At 42.3% G+C, this 26,640-nt stretch overlaps 1 protein-coding gene across 1 annotated transcript; it reads right to left on the bottom strand.

The window, feature by feature from the left end:
* Positions 1-5,766: 5,766 nt before the first annotated feature.
* Positions 5,767-24,987, bottom strand: LOC310874521 (ATP-dependent RNA helicase DHX8-like). The gene is made up of 23 exons (XM_083787354.1): positions 24,858-24,987; positions 23,499-23,584; positions 23,344-23,404; positions 22,573-22,673; positions 22,254-22,363; positions 21,578-21,946; positions 21,302-21,446; positions 19,687-19,881; positions 18,547-18,634; positions 18,367-18,464; positions 18,030-18,177; positions 16,660-16,841; positions 15,946-16,140; positions 15,061-15,246; positions 13,978-14,188; positions 13,362-13,543; positions 12,545-12,685; positions 12,004-12,159; positions 10,692-10,829; positions 8,262-8,390; positions 7,826-8,022; positions 7,091-7,270; positions 5,767-6,684 (listed from the first exon to the last, which is right to left on the bottom strand). Exons 1-23 carry the CDS (start codon positions 24,958-24,960, stop codon positions 6,465-6,467), a joined length of 3,621 nt encoding a protein of 1,206 aa, XP_083643480.1. The 5' UTR covers positions 24,961-24,987; the 3' UTR covers positions 5,767-6,464.
* Between the last annotated feature and the right edge of the window lie 1,653 nt (positions 24,988-26,640).

Genomic DNA, 26,640 nt, shown 5'->3' with positions numbered 1-26,640 from the left:
CCACTTCAAAACTGTAATTGTCGTAGTGGTTAAGATGTTGGCTTTCCACGTGGGAGACCAGGGTTCGATTCCCGGCATGGGACTTGAACCTGCCAACTGCCTGTAGCAGAGGCAACGGGTCAAGCGCTCCACACCATTACGCCAAGGCACATTTGGGCATTCAGCAGATGTCTCCTGGTGCTTTTGAGTTTTTATTTTTCATTCAAGCCTTGAAAAGTTCAAATTACTGCAGCATTGAGCTGTAGGAGGAACAGGACTTGAACTTGGAATGTCTGTACTGAAAGCCTGATGATTAGACCACTGCACCATCAGTCAGACACTCTCAGGCAAAGTCTCCTGGTAATTTTGAAGTGATCTTTTGTTCGTTAGCCTTCAGTTAGTAAAGTTTAAATAACACAGAAACATATTAATCAGATGTTTCTTAGCGCTGTTGAGGTCTTCTTTTATATGATAGTGTAACAGCCGGGAATCGAACCCTGGTCTCCCACGTGGAAAGCCAACATCTTAACCACTACGACAATTAGAGTTTTGAGGTAATCAGGCTGAGGCTGTGAGCCACTGCTAGAATAGCAGTAAATTAAGCTCAATAACTAGCATTAAACTTTAGGAAGAGTGGGATTTGAAAATGAACTCTCTGTGCGGAATAACCCCTACTACACCATCACTCAGTAACATCTGCCTCTTTGTACTGTTGAAGCGATCGTTTGTATGTTAGCCTTCAGATAGTAAAGTTGAAAGAATCAAGAGTTGAACATAGAATCACGTTCATCAGAGTGTAACACCCAGGAATCGAACACAGGTCACCTGCAATGAAGGCCAACATCTTAACCACTAAGCCAAAGCAACTGCCTATGGCTCAGGGGAGATATGAGACTTTTGAGGTCATCAGGCTGAGGCTGTGAGCCACTGCTATACAATAAAAAAAAATAAAAAAACGATGGGATATAACCCATGTTTTGTTTTTTTTTCTTCATTTTTTTCAAATCCTCAAAAAGGATGAAAAACGGCGTGCTATAGTATGCCATACGGTATGGGCTATATAGCCCATGTTCAAAAATGATGAAAAACGAGGTTAATTGCAATTCCTCCGCAACACTCCGCAATTTGCTAACGGCCGGTAGTCACAGAATACAAAACTCTGATGCTGGCATTCAAAGCAGTGTTGCGGAGGAATTGCGGAGTGTTGCGGAGGATTTTCTTTTTTCAAAATTTCAAAAAACGATGGGCTATAACCCATGGTTTTTTGTTGTTGTTTTTTTTCAAATCCTCAAAAACGATGAAAAATGGCGTGCTATAGTATGCCGTATGGTATGGGCTATAGCCCATGTTCAAAAATGATGAAAAACGAGGTTAATTTCTTTTTTCAGAATTTCAAAAAACGATGGGCTACAACCCATGTTCTTTTTTTTTTTTAAACCTCAAAAATGATGAAAAACTGCGTGCTATATTATGCCGTACGGTATGGGCTATAGCCCATGTTCAAAAATGATGAAAAACGAGGTTAAAAAAAATCAAAATTTCAAAAAACGATGGGCTATAACCCATGTTTTTTTTTCATTTTTTTCAAAACCTCAAAAATGATGAAAAACGGCGTGTTATAGTATGCCGTACGGTATGGGCTATAGCCCATGTTAAAAAATGATGAAAAACAAGGTAAATTCTTTTTTTTTCAAAATTTCAAAAAACGATGCGCTATAACCCATGTTTTTCTTTTTTCTTTTTTTTTCAAAACCTCAAAAATGATGAAAAACGGCGTGCTATAGTATGCCGTACGGTATGGGCTATTAGACGAGCGTCTAAAAATGGGATAAAAACGTTTAAAAATAGACGTCTAAAACACGTCTAAAAATAGACGTGTTTTAGACGTCTATTTTTAGACGTTTTTTATCCCATTTTTGACCATGGGCTATAGCCCATACCGTACAGCATACTATAGCACGCCGTTTTTCATCATTTTTGAGGATTTGAAAAATATATAAATAATAAAAAAAACGATGGGCTATAACCCATCGTTGTTTTGTTTTTTCATTTTTTTCATTTTTTTTCAAATCCTCAAAAATGATGAAAAACGGCGTGCTATAGTATGCCGTACGGTATGGGCTATTAGACGAGCGTCTAATTCCGTTTTTGACCATGGGCTATAGCCCTTACCTCAAAAAATGATGAAAAACGGCGTCCTATAGTATGCCGTACGGTATGGGTCATAGCCCATGGTCAAAAATGATGAAAAACTAGGTTAAACAAAAATTCAAAAAACGATGGGCCCATGTTTTTTGATATTTTTTTCTTTTCTTCAAATTCTCAAAAATGTTGAAAAACGGCGTGCTATAGTATGCCGTACGATATGGGCTATAGACGTTGACGTTCTCTACCGCAACATACTTAAAAGTATAGCGGTGTATGAGAATGGGTGTTGCGGAGGATGAGAAACTTTTTCTCATCCTCTGCAACACCCATGATGATGTTTTGCTAACAACATAGAAGCCTACATTCTTACACCTAGCAACCCCATTCTAGCCTACTTAGGTTCATCTTACGGTGGACATGTTTGCCTGAAAAGGAATCTTTGAAATGTTTCATAGTTTTAGAAATATAGTGCTTTCAAATTTACAATGGGGCTCAATGGCAGACATTGGCACGTCAAAAATCACTTTCACCTAGAAACTCCATTCACACGTTGTATTATTCAGCTTACTGTGGAGACACATGCTGGAACTTTTTACTTTGAAATGTTCTATAGTTTCTGAGTTATTTAACTTAAACGCCCAATGCATTCGTTCGTATAGCATGTCGTTTTTTCTCGATTTTCATCTTTCTCTCGAAACCTCAAAAATCGAGAAAAACGACATGCCTTTTCGTCCGAAACCATGAACTATAGTAGGCATATGTCTTTTTTTCAGGCAATAGTCCCTCATCTCGGAGCGCATGCTATAGGGTGCCATTTTTCACGATTTCGGAGGATCTGAAAAAAAGGTGAAAATGTCGGAAAAGCGACAGGCTATAGTCCATCGTCTTGGAGGGCATGTTATAGGGTGATAAATCATGTAAATACAACAAATTGAGCAGAGCACCACAGGGAGTTGAACCCCGTTCTGGTAAACCAGGAAGTACCACACCAGTGCCTTTTTTTGTTTTGTTGTAATTTACAGGTCCAAAAGCAATCACATTTATTACATTTCAACAGTAAAGTTATTTCACAATTTACACTGTAGTTAATAATAACAGTATATAAAATAATAAATCACAAAAATAACGTTTCAAATTAGCTAAATATTGTTAAACGTACTCTTGCCGATTTCTCACAACAAGATCATTAAAAAATAGGGTGCAAGTTTAATTTTTTTGCGATTTTGGAGGATTTGAAAAAAAGGTGAAAATCACGGAAAAGCGACAGGCTATAATAGTCCATCGTCTCGGAGCGATGACGGGGAAAAAGCGATGACATGACGGGAAAAAAGCGATGCCGGGAAAAAAGCGATGACGGGAAAAAAGCGATGACGGGGAAAAAGCGATGACGGGAAAAAAGCGATGATGGGAAAAAAAGCGATGACATGACGGGAAAAAGCGATGACGGGAAAAAAGCCATGATGGGGAAAAAAGCGATGACATGACGGGAAAAAAGCGATGACATGACGGGAAAAAAGCGATGACGGGAAAAATGCGATGACGGGAAAAATGCGATGACGGGAAAAATGCGATGACGGGAAAAAAGCGATGACGGGAAAAAAGCGATGACGGGAAAACAGAGATGACGGGGAAAAAGCGTTGACGGGAAAAAAGCGATGACGTGAAAAAAGCGATGACGGGAAAAAAGCGATGACGGGGAAAATGCGTTGACGGGAAAAATGCGATGACGGGAAAAAAAGCGATGACGGGAAAAATGCGATGATGGGAAAAAAAGCGATGACGGGAAAAAAAAGCGATGACGGGGAAAATGCGTTGACGGGAATAATGCAATGACGGGAAAAAAGCGATGACGGGAAAAAAGCGATGACGGGAAAAAAGCGATGACGGGAAAAATGCGTTGACGGGAAAAATGCGATGACGGGAATAATGCGATGACGGGAAAAAAGCGATGACGGGAAAAAAGCGATGACGGGAAAAAAGCGTTGACGGGAAAAAAGCGATGACGGGAAAAAAGCGATTACGGGAAAAAAGCGATGACGGGGAATAAAGCGATGACGGGGAAAAAGCGATGACGGGAAAAAAGCGATTACGGGAAAAAGCGATGACGGGGGAAAAGCGATTACGGGAAAAAAGCGATGACGGGGAAAAAAGCGATGACGGGTAAAAAGCGATGACGGGAAAAAAGCGATGACGGGGAAAAAAGCGATGACGGGTAAAAAGCGATGACGGGAAAAAAGCGATGACGACAAATATGCAGTGGTGGATTTTTTCTTTTTTAAAACGGAAAATCGAGAAATGGAAAACGGAAAATCGAGAAAACGGAAAATCGAGAAAACGGGAAAACGGAAAATCGAGAAAACGGAAAATCGAGAAAACGGGAAAACGGAAAATCGAGAAAACATAAAACGTAAAAACGCAAAACGTGTCAGTCACAGTCAAACGTAAAAAACGTAAAAATCGAGAAAACGTAAAATCGAGGAAAAACGTAAAACGTTGTCTTAGTCTTCGTCTTCGTCGTCGTCGTCGTGGTCGTCTTCGTCGTCGTCGTCTTCGTCGTCGTCGTCGTCGTCGTCGTCTTCGACATCTTCATCGTCTTCGTCGTCGTCTTCGACGTCGTCGTCGTCATCTTCGACGTCGTCGTCTTCGTCGTAGTCGTCGTCTTCGTCGTCGTCGACAGGGGCTATAGCCCATGGTCAAAAATGATGAAAAATGATGATTAAAAAAAAAAAAAAAAAAAAAAAAAAAACGATGGGCTATAACTTCAAATCCTCAAAAATGTCGTCTTCGTCGTCGTCTTCGTCGTCTTCGTCGTCGTCGACGTCGTCGTCTTCGTCGTCGCCGTCGTCGTCTTCGACGTCGCCTTCGACGTCGTCGTCGTCGTCGCCTTCGACGTCGTCGTCGTCTTCGGTTATAGCCCATCGTTTTTTGATTTTTGACAAAAAGATTAACCTCGTTTTTCATCATTTTTGAACATGGGCTACAGCCCTTACCGTACGGCATACTATAGCACGCCATTTTTCAGCATTTTTGATTTTTTGAAAAAAATTTGAATCCTCGTTTTTCATCAATTTTGACCATCCCACTGACCAATAGCCGGCTATTAGACGTGCGGCTAAAAATGGGATAAAAAACGTCTAAACATAGATGTCTAAAAAACGTCTAAAAATAGACGTCTAAAACACGCCTATTTTAGATGTGTTTTAGACGTCTATTTTTAGACGTTTTTTATCCCATTTTTAGACGCTCGTCTAATAGCCCCTACCATACGGAATACTGTAGCACGCCGTTTTTCATCATTTTTGAGGATTTGAAAAAAAATCAAAAATTCAAAAAACATGGGTTATAGCCCATCGTTTTTTGAATTTTTGAAAAAAATAATTAACCTCGTTTTTCATCATTTTTGAACATGGGCTCTAGCCCCTACCGTACGGCATAATATAGCACGACGTGTTTCATCATTTGAGGATTTGAATCTTTTTTTTTAAATCAACATGGGTTATAGCCCATCGTTTTTTGAAATTTAGATTTTTTTTTTATCCTAGTTTTTCATCATTTTTGAATCAGTAATCAACGGTAAAACATTATATAAAAATAAAAGACTAATTGGAATAATTTTAGGGGAGAAATAATCAACTGAAGTTAAGTTTCTGAACATTTTGTGGTTTATATATATATATATACACACACACACACACAGTATAAAATTTTCATCCATAAAGTATAAACATGATTGTGACTTCAAGCAGTTCTTTCTTCCGTTGTTCAGCTTTACATTCCATTGTGATAATCTGTGGTTATTGTAGAGAGCTTATAGAACAAGCATTCCTAGCATTGATGTGTGCACAGACAAAACGGAAGATAATTGGCATCAGGAAAAAAGCATCCGGTATTTAAAAACAGGACAAACGTGATTCTAAGCAAACTAAAAACAAAACAGAAAATGAAAATGTTTTAGATGTAATAGCAAACGGACTAAGACCTTTACCAGTTGGTGACAGCAAACAAATTATATGTAGTCAATAGCAATGTTTGTGTATTTCTTCCCCGTTTGAAGTGAAACGCATGTTTGATGTTTCATAGAGTATACCGAACACTAACAACTGGAGTTTGATGTTTCATAGAGTATACCTACACTTAGATATACAGTTTCAATTAAAGACAGTATCATTCACTTCAACAAAAGGAAATAAATTATGTCATATTTTATGACCTCAAAGATTGTTTAGACAATCAGAAAAAGGGTCGAGAATGTTGTCAGCTGGCAGCTCTCGATATGAACCCCACTGTCTGCATGTCCCTTTGGTAAAAAAAACAACAGAGTTGCAAAAGGCAGTTGATCAGCGTCGCCTGAAGGCGCGGGAGATCCTCCACGCGTTGGGTTCCTCGTAGCGATTATAGAGAGGCTCCAGTTTCTGCATCTTCTTCTGTCGACTGAGGCGCGTCGGGTCGGCGACTCTGTAGAAGGCCGGGGCGAACTCCACCAGCCAGCGCGGGTCAATGGTGGTCACCTCACGCATGTACTCCTTAGTGGTCAGCACCAGCTCATGGTACACTAGCCTGGGGAACAGGATGTGGAGAGGAATGGGTTGACAATTTATTATGATTCACATTTGCATCCATAATGAAAGGGCACAGATGCAAGGTAAAGACAGAAAGGGAGAAAAAAAAAAAAAGATTGTGAAAATATAAGAAAATCCAAGAGATTCTAAAATGTCAACCAGACAACTAAAAAGGCTACATGGATTATAGAATGTGGTGGAAAGAAAATGGGGGGGCATCTAAAAACATTTGATGCCAGGTACACCTTGAGACAATCAGGGTACCACTATCTCAACTTAAGTATCTCATAACTTATGTCAACAGACCCCATGTTCAACTAATAACCATATTCGTTTTCATCACATTGCATCTTACAAAAGACGTAACCAAACCCTCCCAGCAGGGAATGAGCATATAGACTCACCACTCAGGCTGTCGGTTGAAGAGTGTACTAGAAGGGTGGAGGTACACCACCTGCTGGTCTATCAGGGTACGGTAGCCGTCCTGAGGGTGTTTGTGGGCTGCGTTCCTGAAGTAACCGCTGCAGATGGCTTTCTGGACCCGCATGGCAGCTTTCCCACAGGATACCACGTCTAGCTTATGTCTGAGAAAAGGTGAAGACACGTTTGTGTGACTTGCATTCTTCAAGCCACTGTGTAAGGCCTTCTGCTAATCTGAAGGTAACAGATTGAGCTCTGGGGTTCCACCCAGTATACATGTATTGTCCAATAGAGGGTATGCGCATGCATATAGTGAATGGCAGATCGAGTCATTTTAAAGTCATTTCATGCAATGAAATAGGACTTTTCTGTTTGGATGTATGGGCTGTCAAGGCCAGAAAGTAGTTTTTTGCCACTCAGTAGGCATTCCCACATAACTTCCTGGTATGATGATGATGTCACGCGCATACCCTCTATTGTCCCAGAGCGCTCATCATGACCATTTGACCAGCCATCAGCTGGGTGAAGCTGAATTACCCGAAGGATAAATAAAAGGTCTGCTTTTTTGGGGTAGTAATATAATTGAAAAATACGTTTTCCTAAACTGTATATATATATATATATATATATATCTATGGTAGGTGGCTCATGGTACCATTTAATTTAAAACAAGAAATGCTTACATTTCATTTAAACAAGACATGTCCGGTGTAGGTTACCTGTCCATGATGCTCATCATCTGTTTACGGATGTCCATGGCTCTCTTTAAGGAGCGTGCCTGGATGAAGTTCTCAAAGCACCAGGGGTTTGCGAACTTGTTGTTTTTCCAGGAGTTGTAGACAGCCAGTAAAGTCAGATGGTCTCCCTCAAGCTGGAAGAACTTGGCTTTCTTCTGGTCAGCCTGGGCTGACTTGTCCTGTAGAAAGAACACCGCCGTTTTATTTGTTCCACAGCACATTGGAGCTTTAACAACATTGGCCTTTGGTGTTTTTAATCTTGTGCCATGTAATTGATAAGTAAAAACGCAAGTAAAAACGCTGTCTCAGTTTCAGTAGTAGCTCATTCACAAATTAATCTAGTTAGCATTACTTACAGCTAACACTGGAGGCTAAAGGCAACAGCTAATAGTGTTTTCTTTGTATAATTGTGCATTACCTTGGGTCTGTAGAAGATGTTCTGTACAGACAGCATAGACACGATGGTGAGCATCTCTTCACTACAACTCAGATGGACGGACATGATCAACATCTTACACAGCATTGGCTCCAGAGGGAACTCCGCCATCTGACACACGCGCGCACATGCGCACACACACACACACACACACACACACACACACACACACACACACAGAGAGTTAAGCCACTATGAAGTGTATGCACAGGGTGCAGTTGAGAAAGTGATGCTGCAGTTCTGACTGCAATGGGAAGTGCATTCCAAAACTGTGGAATGCACTTCCCATTGCAGTCAGAACTGCAGCATCACTCCCAATCTTCCGCCGTAGCCTGAAAACCCACCTTTTCAGACTCCATCATGGCCCATAGCACTTACCCTAACCCCTTAGATAGCATTTCTGTTGGCTTAGATAGCATTTGACACAGACTTATAGCATGTTATGTAGACAGCACTATAATTGTATTGTATATAGTCATAGCACGCCATAGTACATATGTATAGCATAGTAGTGAATATGTATAGTTTATTATGTATAGTGTATGTATAGTTTCATCATATAGATATTCCACTGTTACCTTCTTAGCTTACGCATGTTTCATGATAAATGCTTTTATGTGATGTATTCCCATGCTTTTGTTCTTGCTTAAATGTAGTCGCTCTGGATTAAGAGCGTCTGCTAAATGCCTAAATTGTAAATTGTAAATTGTAAATTGTAAAGACCTACAGTCATTAATAAACACATGTTGCTGATGTAGTCTACTTTTGGAGAAGATAAGAAAAGTCTTAGAGCATCAGGTTGTCCTATTATAGTCGTTCCCTGTTGGGGAAAATTTGTGCCACTTCCTTCAGGTTATAGACAAGTCGACTGTAAAATGAATCCAAAAAGGTTCATTCATGTCACAAGCTGAAACTTTGCGTAAATGTAATAAACTCTCAACCTCATGTCCTTAACTTAATAATGCAGACCATTTATCAAGAAGTACACTTCATTACAATCATACATGATTCAGTCATTGGGGCCATTACACTTTCGTTTGTTACATTCACACATTCACGTCCAACGTTCCAACCTGCTCATTATTGGGAGCAATTAGGGGTTCAGTGTCTTGCTCAAGGATACTTCCGACACAAAGGCAGAAACAGCCAGGGATTGCGCTGGGAACCTTTTGGTTCTCAAACGACCACAGCCACACTATATCCAGTACGTGTCCATGTGTCTTGATTGTGTTTGATGCCTTACGGCAGGAAACCAAATGACCAATTTGGGACAATAATCTCTTTTCGATTTTGAAGTTGGTTCAAATCTCAATAAAAGTGAGAAAACTGATGGCAACAGTAAAGAAAATAATATTAATAAAAAAAGGAAAAGAAAGAAAATTCAACCATGTTTGTTTATAATCAGATATCTTCAGGTTTGTTCTCCCAGACATTTATTCCAAAATTGTTTAGCCCTACTTAGGGCAATACACAGCTTTAAGTGGCATTTCCAGGAAATGATTAACAACTTGTCTGTGTCACCCAAGTGTGCTGTGCTTCTGACAAGCCTAAGGGGTAAATAGATCTAACAAAGCCATATTTGTTGCTGCTTCCATAACATTATTTTCCCCCAGAATAGATTACATTATTTCAGCTGTCATGAACAATCTATGGGACATTTTAGGATGTCCTCTAGTCTATTTAGCTCCGTTTCTGACATCTGCTTCCAAAAGTAGTGAGTCTGACTGCATCTCAGAATTTCACCATTATATACCATGTCTTCGGCATATCCGGTTATATTTTCCTGCGGCATTTACAAATCAAATATAAACTTGTGTTTAATCCATGTGGGTTCTTGTTTACTTACTACTAGCGCTCCGAAAGCAGCTGCATCATCATAGCAACTTTCACTTTCAACAACTGTCACGGCAGCTTGGTTACAACCAAAACGGACTTCCTCTTCAAAATAAGAGCCACTTTTAATGATTAGTCAACACTAGTTTTATTTCTAAGGCCTGACTCACACATGCACAACAGATTGATGTATGCTTGTTGTATGAGATGTATAGCTGATGCAAGCTCGCAATGCATTTCCAATGGGAGTCACATGGTTTGAAACAACATTTGTGTTTGGGGGGCAGTCGAAACACAGCCGAAAGCCATACAACAGCTTGTAGTCCAAAATGTTGTATCAAACCATGTGACTTCCATTGGAAATCACATCTTGCGTACATCTAGCATGCATCAATGTTGTATGCTAGATCGAAAGGTGTGAGTGAGGCCTTAGTCTACTTACAGGACGTAGACAGACATGTGTAGTACGTGACACCAGAGCTAGTAAATGTTGGTACGCAAGAGCGCTTCATTTTGTTTGATCTGCCGCACGACACTTATTTTGCACACCTGCGACACAGAGGTTCCCTTGTTCCTTACCCTTCTCCCCAGCCTTGTGAGCAGGCCTTCGTCGTCCAGAGCTCCCAGTGTGTACAGCTGCTCCAAGGCTGTGATCAGCGTCTCCATGGGAGGAGCGTCCATGAAGTCAAACGCTACCAGGTCATTAATACCCATGGCCTGGGGAAGAAAGGACAGCCGGTTAATGACCAATGCCATATGGGTGCAACAGTTAAAGATGGAGTGCCTATCAAAAAAAGCAATCTAAATTTGCTGCCAAAAACAACACTTTTTTGTATTTTGTGTGTGTGTGCAGTATTATACATGAGCGTCAATCAGCTGGATGCATGCTCACACCTGTAACTGCCAGGGGCAGGCCTCTGTTATAGTCTAGGTCCGTCCAGGCCAGCTGCAGCATACATACTGCCACAAAGGGCTAACACTGCAGCTACCGCCCACGACCCCACAGGCATTTTATATGAAGATTATACCTTTTCTGTTTTGTATGCAAATATGGAGTTGACTTTACCCAATCGAAATACACCACTTTAGTGAAACTAAAATCATCCTCTGCCCTAACCCCTCCCCTATTATCATACTAAGATCATCCTCTGCCCTAACCCCTCCCCCATTATCATATTACAACAGCTGTGGGCGTGGTTTCAGTTCAGGTGTTAATGAACTGGTGAAGTGTAAAATAGGAAGTAAGTGGTTAATCGATTTGTTATATACAACAAAATAGCAGAACTCATAGTTCAGCGAAGTTTGTCAGTGCAGAGTGCAGACACAAAGAGGGTTTTCAAAGCCTTATATTTAGTGCAATGACACCAAGAATGGAAAATTTGAATGTAAGATATTGCATAACAAATGTTTCTCATCAAAATATATTGAAGTATGGCAACTTGAGGTACTCTTCTTACATCATGACAAAAAAACGAACAAAATAAATACCATAGGGAGGCAAAATCTGTGAAAATGTGGGTATTATTTAAAACATATTCCCAAAATAAATAAATAATGGACCTGGTAACTTCTCTTTTGGTCCACACATTCATGGGACATGAAAAAACATTGTGGGTGTATGGGATTTTTCTCTATCACTAAACACGGGTGAAATTCACCCGAACACCTGCCTGTAAAAAACAAAAAACAGGGATGTGGGCAGGGAAACAAACTTACCTTCTATGGTACTGAAAGACCCACCTACCTCAGACATCAGCAACATTATGAAAATTACAAAAATATAATTGCCGGGGTGAAAAATCACCCATGTTTAGTGTGCCAGGGTTAAGATTGAATTTTGCCAAGATATTGTCGCGTCATCCAATCCTACGCAACATGTAGTAGTGTATACCTTGAGAGACAGCACAGTGCTGGCCAGGTTGGTCCTCTGGATCTCAGGCACGTTGGTGGTCAGCATCTCATCCCTGTAGGCTCTTTCAGTGTACAGTCTGTAACACTTCCCTGGGCCTGTTCTGCCGGCTCTGCCCGAACGCTGTTTGGCCTGGGCCTGAAAAAAATACAAAAGATACACGTTTACCATTTTGTATTAGTCAAACAAAACAAACAGGTCTCCTTGACCCATTAAAAACGGGAACGCAACCGTGTCATTTTAGATTTTCGCGTTATTTCGGCTATTCAAAAATAGCAGATATTCAAGCTCACTTTGTGTCATGCTGCGAGCTTGTGTGAGAAGAACTACTGATTTAGAAGGCATTTGTAGAATCGGCCTCGGGTCTCATTTGGTGATGACTAATATTGACCAAATTTAAGTCTATTCGACAAATTGGAGATGCGTGGTTTAAAAACAACAGCAAGCCCTTAAGAAAGATAACATTCAAGTAACTCGACTCATGAAGTTAAACATTCCGTTAAACTTAAACCAACTGGCCTACCTGTGATATAGGAGTCACCACTAGTTGGTCAATGCCAGACTTGGAATTATACACGATCTGCTTGACAAAGCCAGGGTCCACCACGTAATAGATCCCAGCGATGGTCAGCGAGGTCTCTGCGATGTTGGTAGCAATGATGACCTACATGAGATGGAAGGACATTGGAGAATGACATGAGTGGATTCTATTAGAAAGGTATGATAATCAGGGTGTGGACTGGTTTTGTACAGTAATAATTTGATTTATATGTCAGCAGGTCTTGAGATATAATATATGGTGGTAAGATATAATAGCAGACTCCATGTAATGAAATTAAGTCAGCTTTCATTTACAAATTATATATTATATAATACCCGTCTGAAGAGAGTGGTGCTGTACTGTACAAGCCCTCCTCCCTGGCATCTATCTTTAACCCCTTTTGGTGTTAAGCATTACGTTATACTTTAGCTATTGAAAAATAGCAGATCTACAAGCTCATAGCGCAGCACGAGTTCCGCACTACGAGCTTGTAGGTCTGCTATTTCTTTTTAATCGTGAAAATATGGCGCAAATCTTTGAATATATATTCTTTCAGCGCGAACGTTTTGAACTCAAATCTTTGCTTCTGGGGAAGTCCCTGGAACAACATATTTTCAGATGGGGGTCGGCGGCCAATTACATATATTTTTGGGGGTCCTTGACATGAAAATGTTTGAGAACCACCGATATAGAAACATGGGTTTTTCAGAAAACTGGATTTAGAAGACATTTGTAGAATCGTCTTCAGGTCGAAATGGTTTTTAAATGACAGCCATCCCTAGCACCTGACCGTCCGTACCTTTCTGCTGCCTAGGGGAGCAGGGTCAAAGATCCTGGTCTGCATCTCGCTGGGCAGGGCGGAGTAGACGGGCAGGATGATGAGTTCAGGAACATCAGGTCCCAGTGACTTCATCCGTTCATACAGGATCTCACAGGCCGTGTCGATCTCCTCCTGACCAGTCAGAAACACCAGAACATCACCTGGACACCGGAGAGACAGAGGGAAGGAGGTTTGACTACTACAGCTTACCTTTTGTCACATTTTTAGTACCTAGTGGCCTTTTGGGAGTTTGGTACCGATTCACTCTGTTCACTTTTATTTTTCTCACTTCGCTTCTCAGTCTGGCCATGGTCCTACTTGACTCATATTCCCCAAACGTCACCAATTACATACATAGGCAAGTCAGGAAGTGACTCCAATTTTACATTGGAAGCCATTGGTCCCGACAAATGTTGTCTGGGTTGTCTGATCCTGCAACACAAAATATAGGATTTCCAAATCTTATTAGATCAGATAAGGATGAAATGTTTTCAAATCGTGGGCCCTCTAGGGATCTATACTATACTAATCGGCCACCTCCTCTTCACCGAATCAATTCGCTATGAATAGCTAATCTACAAGCTCACAATGGTACCTGGAGGTTCCGTCAGGTGGATCTGCATGACTGTGATGAGGCCGGCGTCCAGATAATCTGTCTCTGGTTCTTTGCAGTAGAGGACCTCCACCGGGTACGTCCTTCCAGGGATGGTGAAGATGGGTGCCTCACAGAAGTACTGGGAGAACTTGACGGCGTCCAGCGTGGCTGAAGACACAATGAGCTTCAAGTCCTTACGTTTCTGTATAGTCTAAGAGAGAGTGCGCAGGGATTTACATTTAACAAGGAGTTAAAACTGAGTAGCACTCTCCGAGAAGTAGAACGATTCCACACTTCGACAAGAGGGCTGGATGGAGACAAATGTTATGTATCCATTCCATAACTGGAACCATTACACCATTCTTTTGAACAGGCAATTCATTTGTATTTTTCAGTTTTCATTTTACAATTAGTTTTATGGAAGGGACTAGTGGACAAGAGATCCCCTATAAGTCATTTTACAATTAGTTGCATGCTGAAAATAGACGATCTACAAGCTCACAACGCGCTGCGACGCGTTGTGGGCTTGTAGCTCGGCCATTTTCAGCATGTCATTACAACGGCATCAAGTCCTGCCAGAATACATTTTGTTTGACTAAATCAACTGTAGGCTAAAGTCTTGATGATATTTAGTCAACTAAAACAAGACCAACACTAAAACATTCCAGGTGACTAGAACTAAGTGAAAACGATTCAAGAAACTATGACTAAAACTAAAATCTAAATTTGCTGCCAAAAACAACTGGTATTTTGTGTGTGTGTGTGTGTGTGTGTGCGCAGTATTATACATGAGCGTCAATCAGCTGAATGCATGCTCACACCTGTAACTGCCAGGGGCAGGCCTCTGTTATAGTCTAGGTCGGTCCAGGCCAGCTGCAGCATACATACTGCCACAAAGGGCTAACACTGCAGCTACCGCCCACGACCCCACAGGCCTTTTGTATGAAGATTATACCTTCTGACCGATCCGTGCAATGGGCATCTACAACTAAACATCACTAGGAAACTATTAGGAACATTATTATGCTTTCCATGAACATGTCCAGTACAGTTGGACTATTAATATGCATCAGGCAGCTGTACCTTCTTCAGCAGGCCAAACAGCACGTCGGTGTGGATGGTTCTCTCGTGGGCCTCGTCCAGCATGATGAGAGAGTACTGAGTCATGTCGGGGTCCAAGAGACACTCTCTCTGCAGCATGCCGTGGGTCATGTACTTTATCTTCGTCTCCGTGCTCGTGCAGTCCTCGAAACGAATGGTGTAGCCCACCTCAAAAGAAAAATAGGAATGCAGTAGTTAATAGAAGTGACATTTCTTTTTTGGTTTGATACGGTAGCAAAAATAGACAGTGACGTCTGATAGGGCTGCAGTATTATACATGTGCAGTATTATACATGAGCGTCAATCAGCTGGATGCATGATCACACCTGTAACTGCCAGGGGCAGGCCTCTGTTATAGTCTAGGTCCGTCCAGGCCAGCTGCAGCATACATACTGCCACAAAGGGCTAACACTGCAGCTACCGCCCACGACCCCACAGGCATTTTATATGAAGATTATACCTTCTGACCGATCCAAAATTAAATGAAAAATGAAAAAAAAAAAAAAAGCAAAATGAAAGTTTGACATTTTTGCCTGCCATAAGATGTTAATGGTAGGGTCACAAGAAACCCCTATAAGAAAATTGCCCAATACTTTCAGCCGGTCAGCAAGTGGATTCATGAATGTATGCATATAGACAATATTTTAGGCCAATAAAAAAAAGACTATATACCAAATTTCCCACCCGTCCACCTCGGCTGCCGGACTACATGTCATGTGAAAATCTTCAAATGATATTTACTTTAAGTTAAAGTGGTATTGACAGACACTGCTATCAGTATCACAATGCTTAAACTGAGAGGCAAAAGAAAATGGCCAGCTATAAAACTAAAAGGCTCCTCTCATCTGGTGGGAGGTCCTAACTCACCTCCTGTCCCAGACAGCAACCGTACTCCTCAGAGACCCTCTTGGCCACAGACATGGCGGCCACACGGCGGGGCTGAGTGCAGCCTATCTTGCCCCTGCATACGTAGCCGGCCTCAGCCAGGTACTGGGTGATCTGGGTGGTCTTGCCGGAGCCCGTCTCTCCCACTACTATCAAGATTTGGTTATCGTGGACCGCCTGTAAAAGAGACAAAGTGTGTATTTTATTAACACATGTTAACATTTATGATATGGCCGGAGGTCTCCATCAAGTGAGCAAAGACAACAGGTAGAAATATGTTGATAGAGTAAATGTGACTGGGTGTTCTACTACAGCGATTCTAAACCTTTTTTTAATTTTATGCATTATTATTAGGCCACAGACCGCGTTGAGTGTACAAAATGGAGCCAAAGGGTTCATTAAGCTCCATTCATATGGTATACTTTTGTAGGTAAGGGTCCATTTGGTTCCGTACTATTGATCATTTAGCTGGGGACCCCCTGGAACCCCCTCAAGGACTCCTGGGGGTCCTTCGACCCCATGTTGATAACCAGTGTTCTAATAGTGTTCCAATTGGTGGACTGGGGCTACGGACCACCGGCCTTTGCTCATTCAAGAATTCCCTCCCCGTCTCACACACACACATTCTATCAGTCTTCACTGTCTTTCTGGTAAGGTTTTTATGCTATTAGAACATAATTAAATAAATAAAAACACCTGTATAAGCTGATCTTTGAGTTTGAAGATGGGCAGACTCTCTCTCTGCTCCAAGATGGTCATTTCCGTTTTCTTGCCGTAGGATGCTGTGTTTCCGCCAAACGCGTATTTTTTCCACTCCGGAAGATCAAGGGGCATTGCCCCGATCCCCCTCATGTTGGCTGCAATCTGCCTTCCTTCATCTGCATGGGGGAGAGAGAGAGCGAGGCACAATAAATGTGAAACAAACATGTCATCAGCTCAGTGACCTTTGTGGTTAGAGTGTCCACACCGAGACTGAAAGATCGGTGTTCAATATCCGGTGACGTCATACCAAAGCCTATACAATTACAAATGATACCCCAAATTGGTGCTCTGCTTGGCACTCATCATCAAGAGTTGGTTTAGGGGTAAGTCTGTGACATTCTAGCAATAATGTCCAGGTGCCAGACATCAAGCTGACGCATGCTACAGAAACAGGAGATCGGCTCCTGACCCATCGGCCACATGGCTTGATTCCCAAGTCTACATACTTAAACCTGTCACCATCTCTCCCTCGCACACTCCATCAGTGCTTTCTCACCGAGACCAGAATGCTGCGTTCACCGTGAAGTCAGAAACCAATAAAACATTTAAGTTATTTGTCTGTGACCCAGTAAGAAGTGGCTCAGACAGTAGAGCGGCTGTCTGGGAATCGGATGGTCGCCGGTTTGATCCAAAATTAAATATCCCTGAGCAAGACAGTCACTCAGCGTGAGCCACAGTTGGGTCAATGCAGAGAAGTGGATTTCCCCCCCTGGGTATCACCACAAATTCCCCATTTTATTTTTGAATTAGAGCCAATGCAACCTTCCGGCAGGATCCTTCCACCCACGCCACCCCCCCACAAACTACTGTTTTTGTTTAACCAAGACGAACAGCCCTGATAATTAACTTCCAAACAGGCTGCCTTTTGTATTAAACTATGAGTCAGAGCCAGTGTGCCAGGGCTGGAAGGAACCGGTTCAACCTCCGCCCCCCCCCCCCCCCCCCCCCCCTCTCTCTCGTATAATCTCCTATTCTGCCTCAGGCTATGGAAGACGCAGACATGCAGCACATTATGTCTCCGCAAGCTGCTCTAAAAGTCATCCTGAAGGCAGATAATCATCTCCAGCCATAGCATGGTAATCCAGGGGAGAGCTACTGAAAAGCTTGGAGGAGCACTGGCTCCACGGGATGGATGGATGCTGGGAGTGATGGGAGACTTTTCTTTGCCATTAATTGGCGAAAATAGCCGATTACAAGCTCAAAGCACGTCACTTTGTGAGCTTGTAGATGGGCTAGTATTTTCACCAAATGTTCGCCCCCAGAAGACGGATGCTAAGGGTACGAGTGGATAATGATCAACTCACAGTCTGGCATGGGGTCTATCCAGTTTTTGTTGAGGCCCGTGGGAATGGAGTCCATTTCTGCCTCACGAGCCGCCTGCTTCAGCTCTCTCCTCTCCTTAGACAGGGCGCCCTGCATCATGGCCGCCTGGGACATCGAGCCGTCTGGGTTCTAACACACACAATGACATGATGAAAAGGAGAGGAATGTGTGCTCAAACTGAAACGATATGGAAGGTTGTTCAGTGGCAGATCATATGGCTTTCTCATATTGAGTCCATAGTCAAGTCAATATTTAGCCATTTGTTAAAATGTGAAACACAAAAGAACCTATCGTTAGTTGGACTGATGATCAACATACCTTGACTATTTTGACAGGACTCAAGTTCATGGTGAATTTGGTCTGTCCTCTGAGGAACGGTGGCTCCTCTTCAACAAGGTCAACCTCCAGGTCTTGATCTGTTGGACAAGGTCATTAGAATGAGACATCACCTTCCATTCTTTATAATGCAATACAATCTAATAAGAACACCCTGTGTACCTTCATCATCATCTATGTTAGGGAGGATCCCCGTCTCCTCGTCAAAGTCAGGGAACTCTTCTTTAGGCAGAACGTTGGCTGAAATCATCTGAGTGGGGTGGCACAGTACAATTTACAATTTAGGCATTTAGCAGACGCTCTTAATCCAGAGCGACTTACATTTAAGCAAGAACATAAAAGCATTTATCATGAAACATGCGTAAGCTAAGAAAGTAACAGTGGAATATCTATATAATGAAACTATACATACACTATACATATAAACTATACATATTTACTACTATGCTATACATATGTACTATGGCGTGCTATGACTATATACAATACAATTATAGTGCTGTCTACATAACATGCTATAAGTCTGTGTCAAATGCTATCTAAGCCAACAGAAATGCTATCTAAGGGGTTAGGGTAAGTGCTATGGGCCATGATGGAGTCTGAAAAGGTGGGTTTTCAGGCTACGGCGGAAGATTGGGAGTGATGCTGCAGTTCTGACTGCAATGGGAAGTGCATTCCACAGTTTTGGAGCCAGAAGGGAGAAGAGTTTGGGACGTGTGGAGCGTTGTCCCGGCGTAACAGTAAATATTAACCATTTAGACCGGAGGGCAATTTTGAAAAGGCCTTCAAAAACTAAGCCAGCTTTATGATGAAAGACACCCTAAAACCTTTCTGGGAGGGGGTGGTATACGAGGCTAAAAACCTTTCTGAGAAACTTCAATGGTCAAGAGGTGCACGCTCATCCAATTGCAACGGGTGGAGGATCCAAAAAATGACTAAGAAAGGAGAGAGGAGATACCTGACGAAGGCCAGTGAGGCCAAAACGTTGTATTTTTTGTCTGTGCTAATAATACATTTCTTTGGAAGCTTTTAAAAACGGTGTGCAAATCTCCTTTCCCTTTCTGAGAAACTTCACAGAATTTAATCCGGAAAAAGACTACAAAACTACAAGGAGACGGTATTGAACGCATTCCCGGCTACAGAGATAAAGTAACGCTTAAGGGGAAAGTTTAGACCCGTTTAGACGGTACAAGTTGATGATGGATTAAAAATAAAAGGGCTCACCACAGATAATATTCGAATGAAACCTAAATATCTATGGATTCGCGCTGCATCTCGGTGCACTCAGTGGATTATTATTACCTGCTTGATCTCCCACTTCTCCAGGTCAGTGATCTTGGAGAGCCTCTTGCGCTCAGTGGGGTTCTCCTCCAGCTCCAGCAGGCTGGGTTCCACCGGCCGGTCGGGGTTCCTCATGGATCCATCACCGATCCCAAAGACGGCCTGGTTCCTCCGGCGGTTGGGGTTCAAGTCCTCCCCCGACTCCTGGTCCACGTCCTGACAGCGGAGACAGAAACACTCTTATGCCGACATGCACAGCATCTGGAATATACTGCGCTTAGGAACTCATTTTTGGCATATGCCGTTTATATATTGACCCGACATAAGCACCTTTCAAATGCAAGAAAAAAGATTGATCCACTGGTAATGATCATTGTTGTCAGCAGTGGTGACCTCCACAAGGCCAACGGCAAGGGGGAGATTATTACTGTCTGGGGCTAATCTAGCAAACCACAGCGCCAAATATCCTGTGCATTCTACCAGTAGAATGCACAGGAAGTACCTCCATGCATTTTCTCCCCACAATTTTATATAATAAGTGAATGGCGGCAGGTTGGGGGTGAAACTATGCCCAGATATGGAGTCATGTCATAGTGACTGGTGCCAGACTGGACACCCAGTGTGGCGAAGATACAGTATGTGCTCCACTAAGCACATTTATCTCTCTAGTTACTATTATTTTATTCCAGGCAACTGGCTAACTTTGATATCACCACTGGATGTTATGACAGAACTGACTTAGGCCTCTTTTAGACGGCGACCATCTCCATATAACACGTCAAAGTCCCGTTGCGTTCTCATTTTTTCTTACCCTTTACACGAGAACGCACACGTTATGATATGATGTGCTATTATGCTATACTGTCGCTAGGTGGCGATAACGGGCTGCCAAATAGACAGGTCCCCCACGTACAAGAAGAAGAAACCTTCACGCAAGCCTGCGCAACACGGCTCTGGGCGCGCCACGGGATGGTATATATTTTATAATACATTAGGCTACATAAACGCTGCTGCCGCGGCTGCCGTCTATCACAAGGCTTTTTATTTACATCATGGTTTTACATTCAACATCGCTGATGAGCATCACTTTGTAGGCGAGGAGGGAGGCTTGTTCAGGAACTCCATTATATCATAATGATATTGCTCTGCATCAATGTAATAAACATATGCGCTGTGAGCCAACGTGAGCCATGATGTCATAAGTTTTGCGGATTCACCGTTTTGCCTGTTTATATGGAGACCATAGGAAACGGTGTTCTAAAGATTTCCACTCTGGGAGGCGGTTTCACTTTGTTGCGTTTTCACCTCCTGAGAACACGGTTCTCGTCTAAATGACAGCAGCAAACGATACTTTATTTTGACGTTTTATATGAACACCATCCTCGTGTAAATAGCACCTTAGGGGTTGCTGGAGTGCTCAGGCACCCTTGGCCATTTCAAAGCGCCCATGACGTCCATTTGCGGTTTGCCCCCAATGGTTGGTTGGGGGGGGGGGGGGCTTGTAGTGAAAGATGAAAAATAGAGCACTCACATCATAGCAGTCTTTATTTTTTTACATCAAGACTGCAATAAATTGCGTCTTGTCTTCCATTATGCATTTAGACACTACGGCATAATTAACACCTTACATTCTTACCTTCATGCTGAGACTGGCTTTGGTCCCCGTGAACGACAGCACCTTGACCATGACCTTCTGACTTTTCGTGACAACATCAGCCACGTTAGCTATTCGTCCCTCTTTGCGAAGTTCAGAGATGTGCACCAAACCTTCCCAGCGTTTTCTGGAAGATATCAGCACAATTAACTCAATATAAACCAATGCTGTGGTCAAAGTCACATCTTGAACGATTTGGAACCATACAAATCTTGTATTGCATCTTGTATTAGAGGCCACCCAGCAACTCTGACTGACCTGAGTCCCTCCAGCTGGACGAAGCAGCCAAACTGCATGATGCTGCTGACCTTGCCGTTGTAGATGTCCCCCACCACCGGCTCGTCCGGCGGTGGCTTCTCTACGTGTCTGTCCTTCCAGTTGTGTCTGTTGTTCCAGCGGTACGCGGGGTCGCTCTCCTCCTCGGGTCTGTCCTTGGGTTTGTCCCCGTCCTCGTCTCTGCGCGGACTTGGTGTGCGGTCGGTCCAGCGGCTCCGCTTCCTCCTGCGTTTGTTGTGGCTGGTGTCTCCGTCTCGCTCTCGCGACCTGGACCGCGAGCGGGACCGGTGGTGGTGCCGGCCGCCACCCCCGTCGCTCTCCCAACTTCTGTCCTCTTGGTCCCTGCCTAACCTGAGGGCCGGAAGATATGATATGATATGGTACTTTATTGTCAGCTCGCAATGAAATTTGTCTTGCTACGATATGGCCGTAGTCGTATTCCATCCAGTGATACAATTATTGTGTAACATGGTTTCTAAAAATGTCAAAACTATTAGTTCGGACTCTGCTGTGTACAATTCACTTCTAATCGTTCACAGTCATAATATCCAGTCAGTAAAATGTCAACTAAACAGGACTCCACAAAACACGTTTTAATTTCGTGGTTTCAATCCTTTGAAATGGTGGAGCCATCGTTTTAGCCGTCTTTTGTGTTCACCTGTTGTCAGAGCTTGTACCACTGACGCTGGGCATGAACATCTCCAACTCTTTCATGACGGCCTCTGCAACCATCTGATCGTCTTGATTTGGAAGATCCTTGGAGGAAATCTAGCAGAGATAGAGGAAGTGTTTAGAAAATAATACTTATCACAGCATCTCTTACTAAAATCTACAGGACAATCACTGATTCTTATCATTATAAAAGAGTTGTGATACTAATCCTGACGGGCCAATCATAATTGATTAGTAATTCTGATGGGCCCACGGCCCAATCATAATTGATTAGAACAGTCATTCCTTGTCTTATTGGACCCCACCTGCATCAGTGATGCTCGCCACAGAGGATCGTCTGGCACGCATAAACCAGGAAATGTTTCTCTCAGCTTGTCCTTCTCAGTCTTTGGTTTCGGCGGAGGTGCTGTCACACACACCACCAGAAAGGACATTCATTGAATAGTGATAAACAGCTGTTTTGATATTATACAGTAAAATCCAACATGTATATTTGTTTAGTGTAACTCTAGACTCAGTACACAAATGTAGTCTGTAGACTGTTGGCTCATACAATGTTCAAAATGAAAACAAATGCTTCTGCCATACAGTCTATGCAACGAAAGCACTGTTCCCCTGTCAACTAAAATGCTCAATCAGGGATTGCCGAATGCACTTTAATGACTATAGTTGCACTTTATCAAGGGAATGTGTGCAATATCTCTGTTTTGTGTATGTGGGTGTTTTTCCTTTTCGTATGTGAACGTGTCTGTTATTTGTATGCAGCTGTGACTCTGTCTCCAAGACAAATTTCTCCCAAGGGAGACAAATAAAGATAACCTTGAACCTTGAACCTTGAATGAGAATAAACTACAGCAGATGTCCACCTCCTCCTACTTTTACAGTCACAAAAATCTGTCCCGCTGTAAATCAAATTAGTCGAAGCATATAATATCTTGCTGCTTAACAGAAATTGAAATGTTATTTTTGTGAAGGGAAATAACAACCCCCATTCGCAGCTTTCAGGAGGCGTATAGTTACAGACTCTATGTAGATACTAGCATTGAAAGAGGTTCGACAATAACATGTTGCCATACCTTTACTTGTAGATGGTCGCATGGTTTGGATAAGTCTGAGCAAATTGCCAATAAGGGTATCCTGTAACAGGAAACATGGAATGAGTAAAAAAGCACACGCACGCACATGCACGCACACAAACACACACACACACACACAGATGTTGCATACTTACTGTAAAGTCTGCTCCATTTTCCAACAGAATGGCTTTGAATGCGTCGAATGTCTCGTGTTTTTCAGCAAGGTTAATGACGAATTCAGCTGCAAAGGAAGCCGTGTTGATTGAATTATATGTGATTGATAACACAATGTAGATTCTATGTTCAAGGGCCGATTCATACTCCTATTTTAGAGCCGAATAAAAGTCAGTTCGGCGTTGTAGAGCCTACAATTTGACGTCATTTGAGGTTCGGGGGGGGCGGGTACCGTCCTAAAGTCGGCTCTTCGGTACTACAGCACCGAAACAGCTGTAAAATAGGAGTATGAATCGGCCCTAACGCTATTCTGATCACGATTTTTGGTACCAGACAGAAACTCAAATCCAAAAACGGTTTGTGATGGCACTCCTCTGAATAAAAATAAAATGTTCCGAATTGTCTAATCTCATCTAGATAGACCATAACCATAAGATTAACTTTGGAATCAATGGTCTGTATCGATCTAGATATTGCTTTACACTCAGTGTTTGTAAATCAGACAGTGTGGGTTCCACTTAACAGAAGTTAACACAGCAAGTATAATAGACTGGAGATTTGTCCTTGGGTGTCATTTCTCACCCATCACTGTACAATATGACTCTTCGAGTGCCATATTGTTAAACAGACATAAGCACTGGCTTCAACAGATCTAAATCGTATACATTTGAATCATCCTCCTTACTTGCTGCAAGTAAAAGATATTATTGCAAGTAACTTGCAACACCATCTACTTTTACTACTAATCATCGTGTCAGACACAAAGCTTTATTTTTCTGTCCTTCCAGTCATTTAAGCAATTGGTAATCAAGCCTTAATCAAGTTTAGTTTAGCTTTTCTGTATTTAGCCTAAGATTTAGACTCTCGTGGATGTATTTATCGATTCTGACATTTTCAAACTTGAAATGTAGTACCCGAGGCTGATGGTAACTACCATTGGCTGTTGTGTTTAAGGTTTTTACTGGTACGTCGTAGTTTGTTGTTTTGTAATCGTTTGTCTACCGTGTATGCTATGGTGGCATAAATGTTTTCTCTCGCTCGCTCTTGTATTCAATAATTCAGTGATTGATGTGCGATTTGTATCTAGATTGGAACCCCCTCGAAAAGGAGATGGTGCATCGATCTCAAGGAGTTTGTCCTAATAAAAACATTTGATCAAACTCACATTAGATAAACCTGCATCTTATGGCTAACTAGCATAGGTTGAATGCATGCTAGCCCCAGAATGAGCGTAGGGAGACTAGGGTCTGAGGGAACGTATCGGGGCTAAATGCATGCTAGTTACTAGCAGTTAGCTTGCTCGGATAAATAACAAAACGAAATAAAACGACAAAACGTACCAAGGTCCTTCTCGCTTATTCCCAGGTGATTCTCCAGTTCCGTACACACCTTGGACACCAAGGACAGATATTCAAGACGCTTTATTTCTTCTAAGGCAGCCATTCTTTTGTTTACTTTACTAGTTTTGGTTCCAACCTTCCAACCCGGAAGTTGTTCTTCTCATTCGTTTTGTTTTGCAGCTGTACACACCACCAGCTGGGTGAAGTGCCCTCTACAAGCGGGCGGACTCGTTAAACGTTAGGAATCGGATTATGTTTTTTGATTGATTGATTGAAATATTTATTAACAGTTTGCAGAATTTACAGTACATTTCAAGCACAAACTCAATACAAAGACTGTTAACTGTGAGTGGACGACCCAATTAAGCATTACACTTGTTTACAACAGGGTCCACATTGTTCAATTCATCAAAACATTTAGAGACATACAAATAGACATTTCTATGTAGCTAAAGAACAGAACAGGAATTCATCATATAGGAAGCAAAAAGGGAAAAGATACATATACAGTGAGGGGAAAGGGGGGGGGGGATTCAGATCTTACAGAGGGCCAGTTTCGAATTGCAGCCATCCGTATAGGTGCCCTTTGAGAGCGGTTTTGAAGGAGTCAAGGGATTCACATGTCTTAATGACTGTTGGTAGGGCGTTCCACATTTTGGTGGCATAGGAGCGAAAATAATTTAGTCCCTTGTTTGTGCCGAATCTGGGTTGTACATGGTTTGTTGCACTCCCTCTGGTGTTGTGGGTGTGGACTTCGTTTACATTAAGGAAGTATTTAGACAGGTACATGGGTATCTTGGTGGTGTAACGAATCTTGTGGACCAGACCCATTGCAAGATGCTGTACTCTGTCGTTGACCCTAAGCCATCCAAGCCTGTCAAAGTGGGCAGGGGGGTGAGGCCAAGTAGGAGCCTGACCAGTTTGTTTTGTATGTAGTAGTGAGAATGTAATTCTAGTGAATTATAATTCTGAACTCAATAGGAAGAACTTTTAATTGATTTTGAGAGTTCAAGGTTTAAGTTAAATCTTATCTAAAATACGGAATCCACTACCAGGATCACATCCACCAATGGGGAGGTCAGCTCAGCTGCATGGATGTATGCAGTTAGCCCTGGTCCAGTGCTTACAGCGAGTCTCTCTCGCTGTAAGCACTGGAGTCTCTCTCGCTGTAAGCACTGGACCAGGGCTAGTATGATGCAGTGGTGGAAAGTACCTAACTGAAGGCTAAAATACAAAAGAACACTACAACAACTATGAGAGATGGTGTAGGCCTACTGGTCTGATGATCAGGCTCTCAACACAGATTCCATGTTCAAGTCCCAGATTCCCATGTCTTCTTAAGGCTATATATTTCTAGTAAAGTGCACGAGCAAAGTATAAATTCAACATTGCACAAAGAAGTTAATATGATGTCTTTTCTCTCTGCATAATTATAGCTACACAACGTCCAACACCAACATGCACTCAGCAGTCAGCTCACTCTAATTCATTGTAGGCTATTATGAATATAATGAAATGCATATGTGTCTTATATACCCATGGGGGTTGGGCACTTTGTGTGCAGGACACGAAAATAAAAGAATCAATCAAAAAATCAATCATATCAAAAAGAGTTGAAAGTGAACAGAGCCGACAACGTTGTCCAGTTGAAAATGAACTACGCCGAGACGCCACCCATACGATTTTGATACGCAGGCAACTGCAGGTTGAAAAGACCCTCAGCTCTGAACTCGGTAGAATCTGCACCTGGCTCGCTGATAACAAACTATCCTTACACCTGGGA

The sequence above is a fragment of the Protomyctophum parallelum genome (assembly GCF_964188405.1).
Source record: "Protomyctophum parallelum genome assembly, chromosome: 17".
In the NCBI taxonomy this organism is placed as follows: domain Eukaryota; kingdom Metazoa; phylum Chordata; class Actinopteri; order Myctophiformes; family Myctophidae; genus Protomyctophum; species Protomyctophum parallelum.
This window is presented reverse-complemented; position numbering and strand designations above follow the sequence as displayed.